The sequence below is a fragment of the Neolamprologus brichardi genome, chromosome 7, assembly GCF_056152115.1.
Source record: "Neolamprologus brichardi isolate AB-2024 chromosome 7, ASM5615211v1, whole genome shotgun sequence".
Classification (NCBI taxonomy): domain Eukaryota; kingdom Metazoa; phylum Chordata; class Actinopteri; order Cichliformes; family Cichlidae; genus Neolamprologus; species Neolamprologus brichardi.
In genome coordinates, this window is record NC_142110.1 from 68,753,636 (window position 1) to 68,772,379 (window position 18,744).

The following is an 18,744-nucleotide window of genomic DNA, read 5'->3' on the forward strand; positions in this document are numbered from 1 at the left end:
CAGAACCGGGCTGGTGATGGATGTTCGAGGATGATACCGATACCAGCGTTTAAGTTTCTGTTGGCAAAAGCGCCGCTCTGCTCCTGTCTTCTTTCTGGGTTCAGCTTTAGTGAAGAAAACTTGAGGAAATTGAATAATTGATACTTTGCCAAGTCCCTTTTTATGCAGAAAAAGTAGATGAAGATGTTTTTCAGCAGTAATTTAATGGAAGTTATTATTTTTTCTGTCCAGAGTGGACAGATCTTTGAAATCTAATCCTAAAATGGAAAATCCAGAGATCTTCTTTTCCATTTTACTTCACAATTTCTTGTATCGCTTTATCCAAGTTAAACTTCTATCACTTAGAGTAATCCTTGCCCTTTGATTTTCTCACTCAATAAAAACCATGTGCCGTCCAAATATCCCATCATGAAGTCGTTTGTTACTTAAATGACATTTTTGATGTTTTTCATTTCTTTTAAAATATGAACTCGTCCTCTAAAAGCTGTATTTACTCTGCTTATCTGTCTACTGTTAGAATTAGTTTGATGATCTGAAACACATCAGTGTGACAAATGCACCTGTTTCTGCACTCAGAGCTCTGCGTGTTGAATTTAACAGACTGGGTCGACAGGAAAACTGTTTTCCTTTCATAGACAGGTTTCATTGATCACACATCACGACCACGGTGTAAGAATGCAGCTGTGAGTCACTCACTTTGACTAAATGTGAGGAGAAACCGGCCTGAGCCATCTGCAGACCGAACCCTCGACCCTGACTGCTGGTTCCTGCAAACCGGACAAACAACAGAGATGACTTAACTTTTCCCTCCAGACACTCCAGTCCTCCTGTTACACTTTAATGAATATCATTAGATAATACTTTTCAGAGTTAATTGTGAAATGCTCGTTAGTACGATGGAAATACTACAGTTTAACAGGATAAATGTTAGCTGACCTTCCAGAGAGAAAATCCTCTCTCCCAGGGCATCCACAATGTCCTTCAGCGCAGATTCATCTGTCACGTTGAAGAAGTGCATCTCATCGGGGTCGCTGGCAATAAACTTGATTTCCTTTAGAAAGGCTTCGGGGTTGATTCCCCGGCGGTTGTAATAACCCAGAACCTGCAGGAGATGCAGAGGAAACAGGATGTTAGTCAGAGCTCCGTAAGTCCAGAGACAACCAATAGAAACAGAGCTCGATGGGTGGGGGTGGGGGGGCTAAGACTCACAGCGATGGCATACATGGTGATGTTGTCTCTCTCGCTGTCTGTGACGGCCTGCACCAGGTGAGGACTGTCATGTGATTCACCGTCTGTAATCACAATCATCACCTTCTGAGCTCCCGGCCGGCCGCCACGCTGGAACGCCTCGGATCTGCACAGGAACGTCGGATCAAGTTCAGAAGATTCTCTGAACGCTCGTTCTGGCTAATCTTAGCTAGCTGCTTAGCTGCTGGTGTAGCTTGGTTGCTAACATTATCTCTATCTAAGTCCTCTGTGAAGGCACTTTGTTAGTTTTCATCCTTTTGTAGAGCTTGCTTTGGACTTTTCTTGGTAGTCGTCTCAGAGAGACTCAAACATCTTTTGGAAATCCTTGGCCTTTTGCTACGAGGCCAAGAAAAAGAAACCGGAGCTACGGCCTCCAGGAGCTGATGGGGAAAGAAAAACTTGCTTTGGCTGAAAAATGCTGGAGATGCTTCATCTGTGGGTTCATGTTTGATAACTTTTATGCTAACCATATGGACGTAATTAATGTTCTGACTGGTTTGATTTTGGTAGGTTTAGTAAATTATACACTTGGAAACTTTGGTTCAATCCATTTTCCCAACATGAGTAAATGGCTGAAATTCTCAGGGTTGCTCAGAGTAGCTGGGTAATGGTATCAGACCAATAACTATTTAAGGGTAAGTTTGCCCATTTGTGTTTGGGGTCATAATTTGGTGTCGTACCGGGCCACGTTGATTCCCAATGCCGTCCTCGTTTCCTCACCACCTCTTTGGTCGATGCGCCTGGCAGCGTCCACTACGTCCTCCACCGTCTGATACTCATCCAGTGTGAACTCGTGGACAACCGAAGAGCCGTACTGAATGACTCCCACCTGCAGCCAAAATACAGCTCTGTCCACATGAACAATAAACCACTCATGCAGCACCTTCAAACTATGAACAGATGAACTCTCTGAGATCTAAGTCGCCATCAGTGGTAACCCAACATTTTGGAGAAGGTCAAAATTGACTTTTTGGGGGGAAAATGTGAATAGTTTTGGTGTTGGCATGACATATTCTGACTGTGTGGGGTTTAGATGATGATGACTCAGACCTCAGAGGGTTAAAGGTACAGTCTTTGTGTGCAGATAGGGCAGGAAACGCTCACTTTATCTGGTTCTGATCAAGAGATAAACTAACCTGTGTCTGACCTGGTCCGATGTAGAACTTGTGCAGGATGTTTATGAGGAAGTCTTGAACTTCATACCAGGGGTAGATGGAGTTGGAACCATCCAGAACAATCACAATGTCCATGAACGTCTCACACCCTACAAGATTGTAAAAGAAAGTTAGAAACTGGATGGACAGATGGACGATAGGTGGATGGAAGTGTGCTGATTACTCTGCAGGGCAGGTGCGATGGTGTTGGACAGCTTGAAGTTTCGGCCGACTCTGGAGCAGATCCCAGTGCTGTACAGGGAACTTCCACATTCGTGAGACCAGAGCGGACCGCAGGTCTGAGGCAGCACATGCACCGAGTGGACGAACACAAGAGGAAGGAAGAAAATCAAAGCTTAATGACTTGGTGTGACAACAGCAGAAGCTCTGGCGTTTGTGCTGTTGGTGCTTGTTAGTGGCTCAGCAGGTAGAGCGGGTTGTCTACTAATCAGAAGGTTATGGGTTCGATCCTCAGCTCCTCTAGCCTGCATGTTAAAGTTTCCTTGACTGTAAATGTTAGGTGAAAAGCACTTTAGGGAAAGGTTGACTAAGCTTTGGAGTAAGAGAGTACTAAGTACTCAAAGTTCTATGTAAATATGAGTCGTTGGTCGTGACCAAATTCATGGGCTGCATCCTCCTGAGGACCCAGCCTTTGTGGTCTACGTGGGCCGGGTCCTCAGGAGGTCGGGTAGGCCGGAAGTAAACGGCTATGGAATTGGACGGTCTAGCCTTCTCGATCTACTCCCGCCCTTAATTCAGAGTATTTCCGGTTGTCAGCGCCACGGCACGAAAATCAAAAATGGACCCCGAAATCTTTCTCCGTTTTTTGTGTTCAGCTGGTGGGGTGACAGACGTCACCGAAAACGTCGAAGCACTTTTGCAAATATGTCATATCTTGACAAACCGAGCAGATATTTGATGTTTACACACCCACATTCTTGCCTGAAAATATGTTTAAAGTTTATTTTGTGGCCCAGAAAGATTAATAAGAGTAATTTTAAAACTTAGTATCTGCCGCCATTGTTGGAAACTGGAGTTTGGCTGGGCCGCGCTATGAATTCTGGGATATGGTAGGCCACAAAGGACACACCCGACCCATCCTTCAAATTCGGGGAAAAGGAGGATGCATTTGTCGGCTGCATTCGGAGGAGTCTACGAATTTGGACAGCCTTCGGCGCGTCGCTGTGACGTAATCAGTCTACAAATGCGGCCTCAGGAGGATGCAGCCATGAATTTGGACACGACAGTTGACCATTTTTTGACCATTTTTAATACAAGTATGTTGTAAAATCTGAGCAGTTAAAACAATGGTGTTTGTTTTCACTTCCCTCTGCTCTGTTCTTAAAGGCCTCCACCTTAGCTTTGATTCTGACTTTATCGTGATGAACTCTTTCGGTGGGACTCACCACGAAGCTGCTGTCTTTGGGGTTGGAGGTCAGCGTCATTCCCAGCCTCATCTTGTCCTTCCTCTCAGACACGTTGTTCAGAGTGAGTCTCCCTGATCACAGCCAGAGCAGATGCTTTGTGATTTTAAGTTGAACGTTTTAGTGTGTTTTCCTGTGAAAGTCCTGAATCTTCCTTCCTGTAGCAGTTCCTGCTGTCTGAAACATCTAATGGAAGCATTCCTACATGCAGCAGCATTTCCACTTTAAAGAGCCGACAAAGCAGTGAGCCGGAGGTGGCAACAAACCGACGTGAAACCTGAGGCCAAGGTGATGACACCATGGTGAAAATGTCTTCACCATGAGGTCCACGACCTTCCCCTTGCAGGTTTTACTCTGACCTCTGTGACAGTTTACACACCTGAGAGCACCTGTTCATCAATATTCATGCACTGCTGCTCACCCAGGTTGAGTCGGCTGCAGTTTGCAGAGTTCTTGCTGTCCAGCGGGCATCGGTACACATCGCCAGTCTGCTTCTTCCCCGTGGACTCAAAGGGAGCTCCAACCAGCAACCTGCAACCGCGCACACAGTTTGAATCACAAACTTTATTTATAATGCAAAAGTCACGAATTCTAGAAAAAGAGGGACTCGTCTTCGAGGCTTTTACACGAACGCCGTATCGGTTTTATATGGTTAGATATCCAAAGCCGAGCTGTTGGACGGCTGCACGTACACTTTATAATACAGCTCACGAAGCTTAAATATAATGACCTTATAATTATAAATAAAATATATTATTACACCCTTAGTTGCGAGCTGTATTATGTTACCAACTGAACTTAAGTGTGTGTAACCTGAAGCATTATGTCATTGTCTTTGTCCAGGCTGGAAGCAAAGAGGAGGGTTTGCTAGGATTAGCCCAAGCGCTATCACTCACAGCCTCCACTGCACTCAGAGCTATAACAGCCCACAGTGTGTGTCTGATATGAAAATGTTATGTTTTGTGGTCTGTTAATCCTTTCATTGGCGTGCTCTTGGTTGGGTTTTGGCCCAGTATGAGCTGCTTTTAAATCTTGGTATTTTTCTCCACGTACAGAAACGTTTCCACTTCCCCTCCTCAGAGGTCAGTCCTCGTGGCAGCGGTCATGTTAGACACAGATCCTGCTGCCACAGTTACACTCAGCAGGCGGGTCATTAGTGTTAACCGGCGTAAACGCCACCACATGTGGCCTTAGTGGCGGTTCTGGGAAGAGGGCTGACTCACATACCAGAGGAGCTGCTGCGGCAGAGCGCTAACCCTCAATCTGCTAAAGTGTCTCCTGTCCACATCAAACGGCGGAAAAGCAGCGCTGACAAACCACATCCCAGAACGCAGGCGGCCCGGGTTCACATCCTGCAGACAGGAGCACGCCTCCGAGCCTCTGACATCATCCCGCCATGCTGATCACTTCCTGAGCAGGTGATGTTATTTAGCTTTCGGTGAAACTTCAAACTGCACGGGCTCTTCTGCTGCTGCTTTACGGGACTCTTTGTCATGTAATTGATGATCTCCGGGATGTTTTCCCCGAAACCAGCAGCTGGAAGGTGCAGCCTGATAAATCTACCGGCGTAGACGCTGCTGGAGTTAGAAGATCTTCTATCAGACAATTACAGTGTTGCAGACTTTGTGGAGTAATCCGATTACAAGTCAACCAAAGCTTTCCTCTCACAGGTTTGATTGCTTTTATGACGTCTTCGTCTTCGTCTTCAGCCGCCCTGCTCACTTCAGGAGAAAAGAAACAGGATCTGGCCTTGTTCCTGCACAAACATCCCAGCTGACCACCGCCGAAGAGCCCAAACCAGGCTGTGTGGAACGTGAGAGACGATGACCTCACGTCACAGCTTTTATGATCAGTTTATATGAAGACAAGTGTTCATTTATTCCAATATCTTTACTTGGTGATGCCACTTTTAGGCCATCGCTTGTCTTTCTCCTCGTCTCTCCTCGAGTTCTCCATCCGTCACTTCCTGTTTTATTTTGGTAACAGCCTGTTCTGTGTACATCCTGTCCTGCCCAACATTGATCATTTAATTACATGTAAATTTTGTTAAAAGTAACAAACTTTCACTGTTTACAACATTGAATTTAATCGAGTGTGGTCAAATAAAATGTACGTGGCATGGTAGAGATTCATACTAAGCACATTTTCCTTAATAATTAATTATTTAAATACAAAAAAATTAAATAATAATCAGTTCCTGTGATTTTATTTTGGATTTGTGATGAACTTGTTTTTATTTTTGCCTGCGTCTGCTCGTCTCCTGCAGCACCTTCTGTTGCTCTTTCACATTTAGCTTCATTAGAGTAGATGTCCTGCAGCTGTTAGTGAAGGAAGTCAGAGCCTCTGGTAGCAGCTCGGCCTCTGATGGCACACACACACACACACACACGCACAGCGGGAGGTTTGACCTCAGATGTAACTGAGGTCAAACCTTCGGCGGCGACTCTGAGCCGTCGCTCTCACAGATGTAAACGAGGCAGATGTTTGCTCTCTGTCACTTTCAACAACCTGATGAGCAACACGTCTGCTGTCTGTGGAGCGACACTCGATTGTGTTGCAGTTTTGCTGTTATTTTATGAATTTTGATGAAATTTTGAAATGTGAGCAGACAAATAAAGACGACCAATCGTGAGTGAGTAATCAGTCCTCACTCGTACTTCGAGGGAATCACAGACAGCAGATCAGATTAATGCAGAACAAAGAAGGGAAACGAGGATCTCTGATTACTCTGCTTTCACTGCGATTTATGTGCTAAAAGTGAAACTCGTGTTGCACACGGTTAAACAAAACCAGATAAATATCCAAACCAGGACACACAGGACAAATAGAGTCGATAAGAGATGCATGAGGACATTTCCTCGAATGTTACAGACTCAGGTTTTTGCTTCAACATATTTGAAAGGTTTCACACAATCCACCGACATCGATATCAGGGATCATTTGTCTTAGAGACGTTTAAAGGAAGTCAAACTAATGATGAAAACAGCTTCATGATCAAACAGCTCGTCCTCACGCTCATGGCAGCGTCGGCGTCTCTGCGCAGTGAGCGAGGCTCTGAGGAACATGGAGCTGCCAGTGAGCAGACCACAGCTTCTCTTCATGGTCATTGGTCAGAGGGGCCGATGGCGCGATATGGCAGCCTCGCCTCTGTCAGTCTGCAGGGCAATTCAATTCAATTCAATTCAATTCAATTTTATTTATATATTTTATTTATATATTTAATTTATGAATTAAAAGTCTGTCTGGGTCTTTCATTAATTAATAGGCTGGTGTGAAAAATTGCTGCCACACCTCCCCCTCGACCTGTGCTTCGAGATTTCTGGTAGTTAGAATGACTCGGGGGTGTTGATTCATTTAAACTAACATAATCATCCTGCTGCAACCAGGTTTCTGTAAGGCAGAGTAAATCAATTTGTTGATCAATTATTAAGTCATGTACTAACAGAGACTTGGAGGAGAGAGACCTAATATTTAATAATCCACATTTCACTGTTTTACTCTTTGGTTCAGATGTGGATACTGTATTGTTCTTTCTTTGTAAATGTTTAAGTTGTTTGTTGCTGGTTTTTAGTTTGTTTTTTGTCTTTTTGGGAGCAGACACAGTCTCTATGGAGATGGGTTTTTGGGGGGGTAGCAGGAGGAGAGAAGCTGCAGAGAGGCGTGTAAGACTGCAACTCTGCTTCCTGGTCCCAACTCTGGATAGTCATGTTTTGAGGGGTTTAATAAATTAAGGGCAGCTGTGGCTACAACTGTAGCTGCCTCCACCAGTGTGTGAATGTGAGAGTGAATGAATAGTGGCATTGTAAAGCACTTTGAGGGCCTTGAAAAGCGCTTTATAAATGCAATCCATTATTGTCTCAACCCTGCATGTGGACACTTCACTCCTGCGGGTACCCTCTGCATTAAAATGCGACCAACCCACGCTGAGCTTCGAGAGCGCTCCAGCTGAGCCGTCCACAGAGGAGAGGAACACTCCGGGGCTCCTACCGCCTTTTCTCCCAAAATAATCTGACGTGTTTATGCTGCTACACGAATACGTTCAAAGGACAACCTCTGACCAAAGCCTCGCTCTTGTGTGACCGACCTCCAGCAGAGAAGGTGAGAGCATTCAGAGCAGAGCAGCATCCCTGAGATCTATCCATACAACATCTGTTTGACAGAAAGTCTTTCCCATTTCTTTTAGATTGGGCTGCCTGTAGATCAGGAAGTGACCAGATGATCATCTGTTAGCCTGAAGGTTGACGGTTCGATCCCTGGCTGCTCCAGTCTGCTAATGTGTTTGTGAAGCCCAGCTACTCCCGATGAGTGTTAGATAGAAAGTACGCAGGTGTAGAGGAAGTGCTCGTGTGAATGAGACGTGTAGTATAAAGCGTCCATTCACTATTCCAGTGGACCGCGTCCAGCTGCAGACAGCCACCCACTGAAAACATCTGGAGCTTCATGAAACCAAAATAATAATTGTCATTTCTACTCTGACCTGAACCCCAATCTTTTTATTAAGCTGAACAAACAGGACTTTAAACCTCATCAATATACAGAGCAGGGATGAGAAGAACGACTGATGACGGCTGAAACAGGCGGCAGTCACAGAGCCTGACGGTTTATTGGTACAAAGAATTCTCCCATGAACTCGGGAATATTGAGGATAACTGGGAAGACAGAAGGCGAGGAAAATGCCTCTGTGCCTGAAATGCAGATATCACCAGCAGAAAAACAATCCTGCTGAATTACTGCGTCAGATCCACACACACACACACGGAGGCGAGCGGCGTGATGGGCTTCACAGAGGGAGGCTGGGGAATAACAAACCACAACACATAGTTTCCAGATCCGGCGCTCCGCCTCCAGATGCAGGAGAGACTGCTCGCAAGACAAATGCAAATACTTTCCACTTGTTTACCTGAGACTTCAAAAGCAAGAGCGATTCTGTAATCCTGCAGGATCGCGAGGTATGCGTCACGGCTGGAAGAGTTTCCAGATAACAAAAAAACTGTTGGACAATCTCACCTGCAACCGCAGACAGACGCCGAGAGGAAAACAACAGCGTAACCTTCTGATAATTAACAAAGTGCTCACAGGTTTCTGCTGCTTCATTTTCTGATTCCCAGGTGACGAACAAACACTCGCTTACGCTGCCAAACGTTTCCTTCTTTCCACTGATTCTGAACTTTATTTAAAAGATTTCAAACATCTAAAGATCTAAAGAACCAAAGTCGGTGACGTCATCAGTCTGAAAGGTTGCTTTGGGAGTGCAGCGAACCACAGCGAGAGCCGTTATCCACACGTGGAGGAGAACTGGAAGCTTCGCAGGAGCGGCTTCAACATCCAGGAGGTCGCAGAACAACATCGACTCTGCTCAGTTAAGGTCAGAGGTCATGATTCAACAATGAGAAAGAGACGGGGCAGAAATGACCTCCATGAGAGTTTAAGGAGAAAACCACTGCTGCCCAAGGCTCATCTCACATCTGCCAGAAAACATCTGGATGATCCCAGAGAGGAGCCCCGTCACATCCGATGAGACGCCATCACAGCAGCAGCAGTGATGGTGGTCTGGGCTGCTCTGCTGCTCCAGGACGACTCGCTGCCGCCATCCTGAAGGGGGAAGTCCTCCCATCAGTTCATGAAGCTCAAGAGCACTCGGGCAGCAGGACAATGACCTTAAACAGCTGTTCATCCTGGAAAAACCTCCAACATGTCTGAATTCAAACAATCCTCCAAAGATGAGTCGACCAAAGTTTCTCCACAGATGTGAAAGACTCACTGAAGGCATCACAAACACAGCACTGCTGTTTCTGCTGGTGCAGTTACCAGGTGTAGGGGCAGTTACTTTTGCACACAGGGCAGGTAGGTTTGATTTGAAAAGTGGTTTTGTGGTTTCCTTTGTCTAATATCAGATACTTTCCCACAGCTCTGTGCAGAGTTTTAGTCACCAAGACTTGATCAGTTTCTCAGCGTTCCTAATATCTTTGTATTTCCATATTTCGTCTTCTTTCATCCCACTTTAACACACCTCATCTCCTCTGAAGGCCCGCTGAGAGTCCACGAAGGCTGAGAATATAAAGATGAAGGATGGGAGAGCAGACCGAGCGGGGAGCCAAGGACAAACTGTACAGGAGCAAGTGTTTGCACGAGAACGAGAGTGACGACCTGCGTTATGAAATCTGGATTTTCAGCAGTAAGAACTATAAATAATGTCCACATGCTCGGCAGAAAAATGTTCCACGTTTCAGTCTCGTTGGTGGAAAATGTGTCATCCTAACATGATCTTGACATCTCGACATAATTCACGCTGCAGAGGGAGGACGGAAACAGACGAGCGGCGTTCCAAGTCAAAGGTATTTCAGCTCCGTGGCCCAGAACAAGCTGCCGTCAGACGGCCGCGGCCTCCAGTAAATCCTCGCCATTATCTTTCATCCTCAGACACGCAGACATGCAGACACCATCTATTCTGTCCTCACCTGGAGGAGATGTTCAGCTTGAGCTGAGCCTCCCCGAGGAGACGAGAACATTTTCCTAAACCTCTCTCCACTTTTGAGCCTCGAGATGGAGCGCTTCGACATCGCCGGACGGACGCGACGAGCAAGAAACCGAGAGATGTGGCCCTGCCCTGAGTCCTCGCCTGCGTCGAAACGGACATCACGTTTAATTCAGGCCTGAAACTCACGAGGGAAACGTCACCGAGCTCTGCAGGCTCATCTTCACATAAACCTTCAGTCAGACGTTACAGGTGTCGCCCCCTGCTGGCTGTTACAGTAATGCAGGTTTAAGGCTGGGTTCACACCTGTAAGCCGCTGCCATCTTTTCACTTCAGTCTACACCTGACTGCACCTGTCAGCGGTGCGCCATCCTGCTGACGCCAGCGGGTTAAACTTTGCTGTGACCGTTGGAAGAGCAGCCACGCTGACTCTCCGTGGAGTCTCGGAGCTACTTGGACCCTGAAACACTTCACGAACAGGTGGATTAAAGTAAACCAAGGAATCTATAAGAACGGGTTCGGGACGCGACGCCACTCACCACTGCTGTCCTCCCGCCTCGTGCTGCTGCACCGTGTACCCGAACTGAGCTTCTTTAGACCCAGCGAAGATCTTGAAGTTCTTCGTGTCAAAGTTGAAACAGAGCTGAAGATCTGAAAGACAGAAAAAGGTTTGTTTTTATTCACCACCCATTAAAACCAGTCCGCAGTGAGTCCTGCAGCCACGCGAGCTGGAAACGGCCCAACAAAGTGAAAGCAGCTGTAGCGCCGGCTGCTATCGCTCTCAGAAGCTGTGCTATCAAGCTAACATCATCAAGCTGCTGACGTAGACGGTATCTCTGCAGTCCAGACTTTATTTACATATCACCAAATCACAGCAACAATCACTTCAAGGTGCTTCATGTTGCAACCCAACAATCATATGACCCCCTATGAGCTTTGGAGACAGTGGGAAGGAAAAACTCCCTTTTAACAGGAAGAAACCTCCGGCAGAAAATGGGAAATACTATTTTCACACTGCTAAAAGTGACTTGTGCTGTACTTAAATTTACTTAATTCATCATTTGTGTTTCCTTTCCTGTAAAAACCTGACGTGTGTTTGCAGGTAAACATATAATACTTATATATATATTATATCATAATTATAATACACTGACATTCCTTTGAATCACAGGGAATTCTGCCTTTAGTCGTGGGCCGTATGTTAAAGTGTTACGGAGCGTTTTATTGTTATTTTAGTTTCGTCTCCCTCTGTCGTCTCTATTTGTCATTTTGTCTTCCTGTTTTATTTTGGTAGTCTCTTCTCTTTGTGCCTTTTACTTCCTGGTTGTGCCTGTTGCTCAGACCCCAGCGTGTACATACAGTTGGTCCTGTTATTTTGATCTAATCCCATAACATGTCATGGTGGATCTGATGTCATCACTGGTTTTGTGTCTTTCCTCCTACTCAGCTGACTTAATCAACTTTCTCACTGAGAGCGTTTCTGGTTACGGGGTCATCTGATTGGCTGATATGTCATTCAGGATAAAATAACCAGGTTTAAAATACATACGGCATTCCTTCACAACCTTTTGATCTCAGTGTGACCTTTTGACCACTTGCTTTTTGTCCGTATGCTGCTGAAGTATTTCCTGAGCATCTCCCAGCTGTGGCGCGATTGGAAAACTGGGAACGCTGCCGGGATCGTTGGCCAGCAGTGGTGACGAGTTTGGCTGCTGAGGACAAAAGTGAAAGACACTGGAAGCCAGAAGAGTCGTGTTTGTTTGCTCGTGGCTGAGAGGAATCTGTCCTGTTTGAGCCAAGAATCCGGGCAGGGATCGACGGTCGCTGATGTGGACGGTCCTCCCGATCTGTGGTCAGCGACAGGTTTTTCTATGTGCGTCTCATAATTGAAGGCAGATTAGAATCCAGATGGAGTATCAGCTGTGAGATTAGTTTTGTTCCTGTTTCCACAGAAATCTCCACTTTTTTTAGAACAGTTCAAAGACGTGAGCGTTTCATGATCGCTGCTCGACGAGCTGCCAAAGCCCGTCTGTGCTGCTTCCTGCAGCCGGCAGGCAGACGGCACAATGCTAACTCTTTAGCCACATATGAATCAGCAGAGGTCAGAGGTCACAGCCCCTAACTCTGCAGATTTTAGCACTTCAAACCCCGAGGTCTCCATCACAGCACTCCACACATGAAAAGGGTGAGCCGAGGCAGAGAACAGCAGGTGGGCCTAGGGATGGGTATCGTTTAGGTTTTATCCGATACCGGTGCCAAACCGGTACTTTTGAAACGGTGCCGGTGCTTAAACGGTGCTCAAAGAATGGAGAACACAAAATTGGTCCAAAAACCTCTCATGTTCAGCTGTTTTTTTGTAAAAAGATAACAATGTTAGCCTTTTCTGCAGCTATGGGGCATATATGGCATCACTCTTGGCTGGAAGCAGCTTAAACAATGGAAAAAACACAAACTTTGTCCAAAAACCTCTCATGTTTAACTGTTTTCCACTTTTTCTTTGGTCATTTTAGCCTTTTTGTCCAGGGTGAAGGGAGTATCTGCCATCAAACAAGAAGACAGCTACATGTAGCTATGATGGTGTTTGCTAGTTCACCTTACATGCATTAATGTAATAACGTGGTTAGCCTACTCAACGTAAATTACACACGAACAACATTAAGCTACTCACGCAGAGAAGAACGGCTGCTGCTGCATCATCATCCTCATCATTTCTGCTACACTGGCAGGGCTAGGGGCCAGGACTCTCCTCTTCGGGTTTTTGGGGGATGTTGCTAACTCCGGGTCGATAACAGGCACCACACCCGCAGTAGATGTGCTCGGTGTGAGGTCTCGCAGCAAGCTATCAAATACGGCGCATTTCTCGGCTTTTAAAAAAACGCTATTTCATCAGATTTGAGGTGTTACCTCCTTTGACAGTATCACAGTATCAGCCTAAAGCACTTGTTGCAGCTGCTGAGTTTGCATCTTTTGCTGTGAAGTACAGCCAGACTTTGACCGCTTCGCCTTGACCCACAGAAGGCATCGCAAACACTGGACTGCAGGTCTCACTGCTGAGGCTGGAACAATGAGTTACCAGGTTTAGGGGCAGTTACTTTTGCACACAGGGCAGGTAGGTTTGATCACTTAATGAATGAAATCGTCATTTAAAAAGTGCACTTTGAGTTTACTCTACAGATATCTACAACATACACAAACAGCTGACCTCACAAACACGTCACCATCTCAGTCTGAGACCTTCAAAAACATCACTTTTTCCAGTTTGCTTCAAAGTTTCTGCTTACATAAGACGACACGTATCAAAGATCCTGCTGATCATCACCAGGCCGAGCTGCTCCCAGAGCTGGCTGCGCCGTTAATACCTCTGCTTTCTTTAGTTATATAAAAGTTTTCTATGTATCAGAAGAGCAGACAAAGTCACAGCAGCACGCTGCATGTCTGTGGTTTCTGTAAAACGCCAAAACCAGCAGACACATGAGAAGCTTTCAGTTTGCTTGGTTACTGTGGCTGGAGGTGGAGGTGGGTGTGGAGCAATGCTCCCTCTAAGCTGCGCGCGTGCGCACGTGCGCACTGCTGGCACAGAAAATCTGTGTTGCCACAAAAACAAAATCTAACCTGAACTGAAATCAAAATTAAAACTTTAACAATCATGTTCTGCAGTGTCAGTCAGTGACTGGCTGCTCCTGTATGGGAACGATGCCACCTTATCCCAAAGTCCAGCCAATGATGCGATTCACATTTGTATATACGCAGCTAATCAACGTGGCTGACAGGCTATGACAGCGTCCTTATGTGCGACACCGGTGTTTTAGCAAAGCGGCTGATGTGGAGTGAAGTTAATGACAACGTGAACAACCATTGGAGATGTGAGCAGTACAGACGAACAACTGACGGACAAAGTGTGGACTTTATACCAGTTTTTAAATTGTGTTGATCGTAAAACCAGAGTTATGATAAAATATCTGCAATGTTTGTTTTTCTTCCTGAATACTGTCGTTGTTTATATTTACTGCGGGAAGAAACGGTAAAAACGGCGTTTTATAAGGAAAACGCTCGAAAGCCTGTGAGCAAAAACAACGCCAAACCCCTCCCCTCTCCCTTTCCTATTGGTGGAAAAATGTACCATGTGGACCAATCAAAGAATGATATGGCAGCATGGCATTTAGTTGCTTAGGAAGAGGGAAGTTTTAGGAGTGACGGCGGTGTTTTGAGATGTGAGAGATTTGAGACGTTTAGCACAAATGTTGTGTAGTTAGTGTGTAGTTAGTGTGTAGTTAGCGTGTAGTTAGTGTGTAGTTAGTGTGTAGTTAGTGTGTAGTTAGTGTGTAGTTAGTGTGTAGTTAGCGTGTAGTGTAGTCAATAGTGTTGTTGTGTGTGTCAGAACAATGAGGCGACTGCTGAGTGTTACAGGTGTTACAGCAGTGACACATCTGCTGCTGTCAGGCCTGCAGGTATCAGGCTGTTGTTCTCCTTCATCTCATAGTGACACAAATTATTTTTTGGAGTGACACAAATAATTTGTGTGGCATCAGATTTGATGCAGAACAGCTGATTGTTCTGTAAATAGTTTGAAATGTTTATTTAAAAACACCTTGGCTGCATTTTTAGGTAAACAGCTGCAAAACACTTTGTTTGCAAAACTCAGTTACTTTTTTGAAGAAGTAACTATCATTAATTGCCCAACATTGGTCATTATTTACTGTATTTGCAGACAGAGTTACAGACTCTCTCCCAGACCACAGACTAAGAATACAAGTCAGAGCAAAAAAAAATAAAAAAAAAACAAAAAGTTTTGTTTTCAAAATTGGAGTATTTTTACTTCCAAACATGCTACAGGACATGAACAAGATTTTTTAAATTTTCATTGTAAGTGGGCTAAAGCAGCAACAACAGCGAGCGTAACGATCGGCCTAAAAGCCACGGCGTGCTGTTAAATCGTTTTATCCTCTGACATCCTGCAGAAAACCTCCTCGCCCTGCAGACCGCCGAACCTCCGGGGACAACATCCTGACCCTCCAGCCATCACACCAAACTGCACTAATGCAACAAAGAGAGGAGAGGGACGGCTTCAGTGTCAGGAAACACAGTTTGAACAGAAGAAATCAGGAAAAATGGTTCCTGCGACCGTCCGCTGGGACTGAGGAGGGCCCGTCTGTAATCCTACACCGCAGCGCTGCAGAGGATGGAGACATCAGCAGCGCCAACACGGCCTCGCGTGCTTTCCAACAGATATCACAAAATCAAATGATGTTCCTGTTATTTCCTGTTTTATTTTGAAGTCACTCCGTTTACATCTTACTGCGCTCAGCTTCCTGCCTTTGTTGTTTTCCCACACAGGTGGTCAGGTGATCACTGCTGCTTCCTGCTCGCTCAGTTTTCTTTTCCTACTTTGTACGTTTGTTTCCTCGCACTCCTGCTTTCCCTGGTGGACCGCCCAGCCTGGACTGAAACACCTGGGTTTCATTTGGGTCTTTTTACCTGGGAATTCTTGTAGCACCATCAGGTCATTTTTTACCATGATCAATAAGCATGGCACCTTTTTAATGGATTTTGGAATATTCCAGTTTAGTCTGAAAGTTGTTGGTGAAGCTTCAGCGCTCCCTGTCTTCACCAAGTTAAATGCAAAACCAACATAAACCTCTTGAACATCCTCTCTGAGGCCTCGATCTTTAAAGACTCTGCAGTTCCTCTGACGTCCAGCAGAGGCAGCAGCGAGTCAGTCCCCATAGACTTCTGTGTTAACCCTCTCAGGCTCAAATTAAGTTTTTTGTTGCACAACCAAGTCCTGCTACGGAGCCCCGCAGGGGACATGGGAGGAAAAAAAATTAAGACGGACTTTTGCGAGATCTCGCAAAACAAACTCGGGATCTCACAAAACAAACTCAGGAAAACTTTTGCGAGATCTCGCAAAAGTTTTAGCCGCATTCTTCGGATCCCGGCTCGAAGCCGACCGGGAGGTCAAGGCACGATGTGCCGGGAAAGCGGTGTTCCTCCCGGCTGTAGTAGGTCTCGACCTCCCGTTAGCTTCGAGCTAACGGGAAGCTAACGGGTTAGCTTCGAGCTAACGGGAGTGTCGCTACCCGATCCGTACCGGAAACCCGATCGGTACCCCGCATGCGCAAATCTTACGTCACTTCCTCTCTTTGCCAACATTGCGACATTCAATATATTTGAATGACACGGTTAGCGCCCAGTTAGCTCCTAGCATCTCAGCAGCTCTTCCTCCTTTTCGACTGCCCAGGACATTTAAACAATGGATAATCCGTATACAAACAAATTCATGCTTTTCTCCTCAACAGAGAGCGTTTCCCGATTGAACAACAGCGCAGTAAAATAAGAAGAATGGTGCCTAATTACAGACTTAATAATATTGACTTAGCAATGTGTCACGTGAAGATTCAGCAGCCAGATTAAGTGTTTACTGACAATTGACAGTGATAGCGGACATCATCATCACTATTCCAACAATCCTTTCCACACAGACAAGCATAAACACACTCAACTATCACTAAATCAAATTTAACACACGTTTGTAATGACGCCAATTCAGTTTACAATAGGGTTCATTCGCTCGGTCAGCAGGTGGCAGTATCCTCGTACACTGGGGAGTAAACTGCCATTAAACGAACAGAAGAAGAAGAAAACATCTGCACATGCGCAGTAAGGATCGGGGAGTCCTGATCGGTAACTATCTTTTTATTTTTCGCTTTTGTCAACATTGTACTGAAATGCTTCATTATTGCAAACATTTTAAGATATACTTATTATTCTTAACATTTTAACAGATACTCTGACCCATAACTATCGTAAAACGCTACGACCGGAAGTAGACACCTTTCGCGCATGCGGGGTACCGATCGGGTTTTCCGGTACGGATCGGGTAGTGACAGGAAGGTCGAAAACCGAAGAATGCGGCTAAAACTTTTGCGAGATCCCGAGTTTGTTTTGCGAGATCTCGCAAAAGTCCGTCTTAATTTTTTTTCCTCCCATGTCCCCTGCGGGGCTCCGTATCCTGCAGTGGTGCTTCTGAGTAAAAAAAAACTCATAAAATATGTATGTGGGGGTTAAAACGTTACAGCAGAAATAAACATGTTTGCAGCCTGACACACAAACTTCACACCAACTCTGTTAAAGTTTGAAGTTTGCATTAAGGAGCTTGAGCCAGAAACCACAGTCGGCCGGCTACATCCACTTTTGCACACTGCTCTCCACACACCTGAGTGTCTGAAGCTGCCATTACTCTCATTACTTCTCATCTGGGAACTCTTTGCTGCGCCTCAGCAGCAAAACACAAGCCTGCCTTTGCAGAGCTGCATGTGACGTCCTTGTTTTGCCTCATCTGCGCATGCGGGTCTCTTCGGGACCGCAGAAGGCTTCATTAAACTAATCTGAACACCTGCACTAAACAAAAAGGATCTGTGTGCACTCGTGCTCATGAAGGCTCATGTGTCTCGAAAATGTTAGAAAGTCTCACAGAGGCTGATAAATGTCAGGATCTAAGAATTTTTAACAAACCAGAGCGAAATGAATTTTGGGTAGAGAAAGAAAAGTCCAGATGTTGAAGGAGCTGCAGCCCGTCTGCAGTTTCAAAGAGGAAACCTGGACTCAAAGTCCTCATCTTGCTGGTGGATCAGCAGCACCTGTCTGATGTGACCTCTCTGACCTGCTCCGTGTTACCTGTTGCATCGCTCACCTGGCAGGAAGCTGTAGGTCCACAGCAGCAGAAGGTGGTGATAATCCATGAGTGCGTCTGAGAGAGAAGTGAAATAAACAGAGAGTGAGTGAGTGAGTGAGTCCCGGCTCTGCTGCTCTGATGTGTGAAGAGGAGAGGAGGAGGAGTGAATGCACCTCCTCCTGCCTCATGTGTCTGATTCTTTAAAGAGCCTCTTAAAGGTCACCTTTTCTTTTCACAGCAGGAGCTTTAATGTCTCAGTCGCTGCACAAACAGGAAATGCCTCCATGTGAGTCTGATTCCACACGGTGCTGAAGCCCAGATGTGAGCATCTGCCCAAAACTCCCCGGGAGCACCGGGATAATGGATAAACAGTCAGGAAGTGCATCCAACCACAGCGCTGTGCAGTTTTAAATGCATCTGTGAGCACACGTGTCCACAAGCGCACTTTATCGTTTTTAATTGTTTTGTTTCAAACCTGCTGACAAAAAAAGCTGCACAAAGCCTGCAGTTCCTCTCACGTCCACTAGAGGCTCCAGAAACTGTATATAAAAGATGGACATAGTCACCATGACTGTTTGTTTTGGACGTAACGTAATTTTAGGATTGTGAGCGTGTTACGTGTTTGTTTGTTTTTTGTTCGTTTGTCCGGGTTTTGGAGCCAGAAGTGACCACGAGTGGGAGGAAGTGAGACGGTGTCAGCTGATACTGCAAACTTTACACATTAATACGATTTAAACATGTGAGTAATACAAACATGTGATTGTTGAGTTT

At 45.6% G+C, this 18,744-nt stretch overlaps 1 protein-coding gene across 1 annotated transcript in view; it reads right to left on the reverse strand.

Annotated features, from left to right (window-relative positions):
* LOC102790346 (integrin alpha-11-like) overlaps positions 1 to 18,070 on the reverse strand; it is a 37,888-nt gene extending 19,818 nt beyond the window's left edge. Inside the window, exons 1-10 of the mRNA XM_087844580.1 lie at positions 17,992 to 18,070; positions 10,841 to 10,952; positions 4,248 to 4,357; positions 3,809 to 3,900; positions 2,587 to 2,701; positions 2,385 to 2,512; positions 1,929 to 2,077; positions 1,210 to 1,354; positions 937 to 1,102; positions 697 to 767 (exon numbers count right to left, since the gene is read on the reverse strand). Of these exons, the coding sequence (XP_087700706.1) occupies positions 697 to 767; positions 937 to 1,102; positions 1,210 to 1,354; positions 1,929 to 2,077; positions 2,385 to 2,512; positions 2,587 to 2,701; positions 3,809 to 3,900; positions 4,248 to 4,357; positions 10,841 to 10,952; positions 17,992 to 18,040 (1,137 nt within the window). The 5' untranslated portion in view covers positions 18,041 to 18,070. The remainder of the gene's footprint in view (positions 1 to 696; positions 768 to 936; positions 1,103 to 1,209; positions 1,355 to 1,928; positions 2,078 to 2,384; positions 2,513 to 2,586; positions 2,702 to 3,808; positions 3,901 to 4,247; positions 4,358 to 10,840; positions 10,953 to 17,991) is intronic.
* Positions 18,071 to 18,744: the final 674 nt, after the last annotated feature.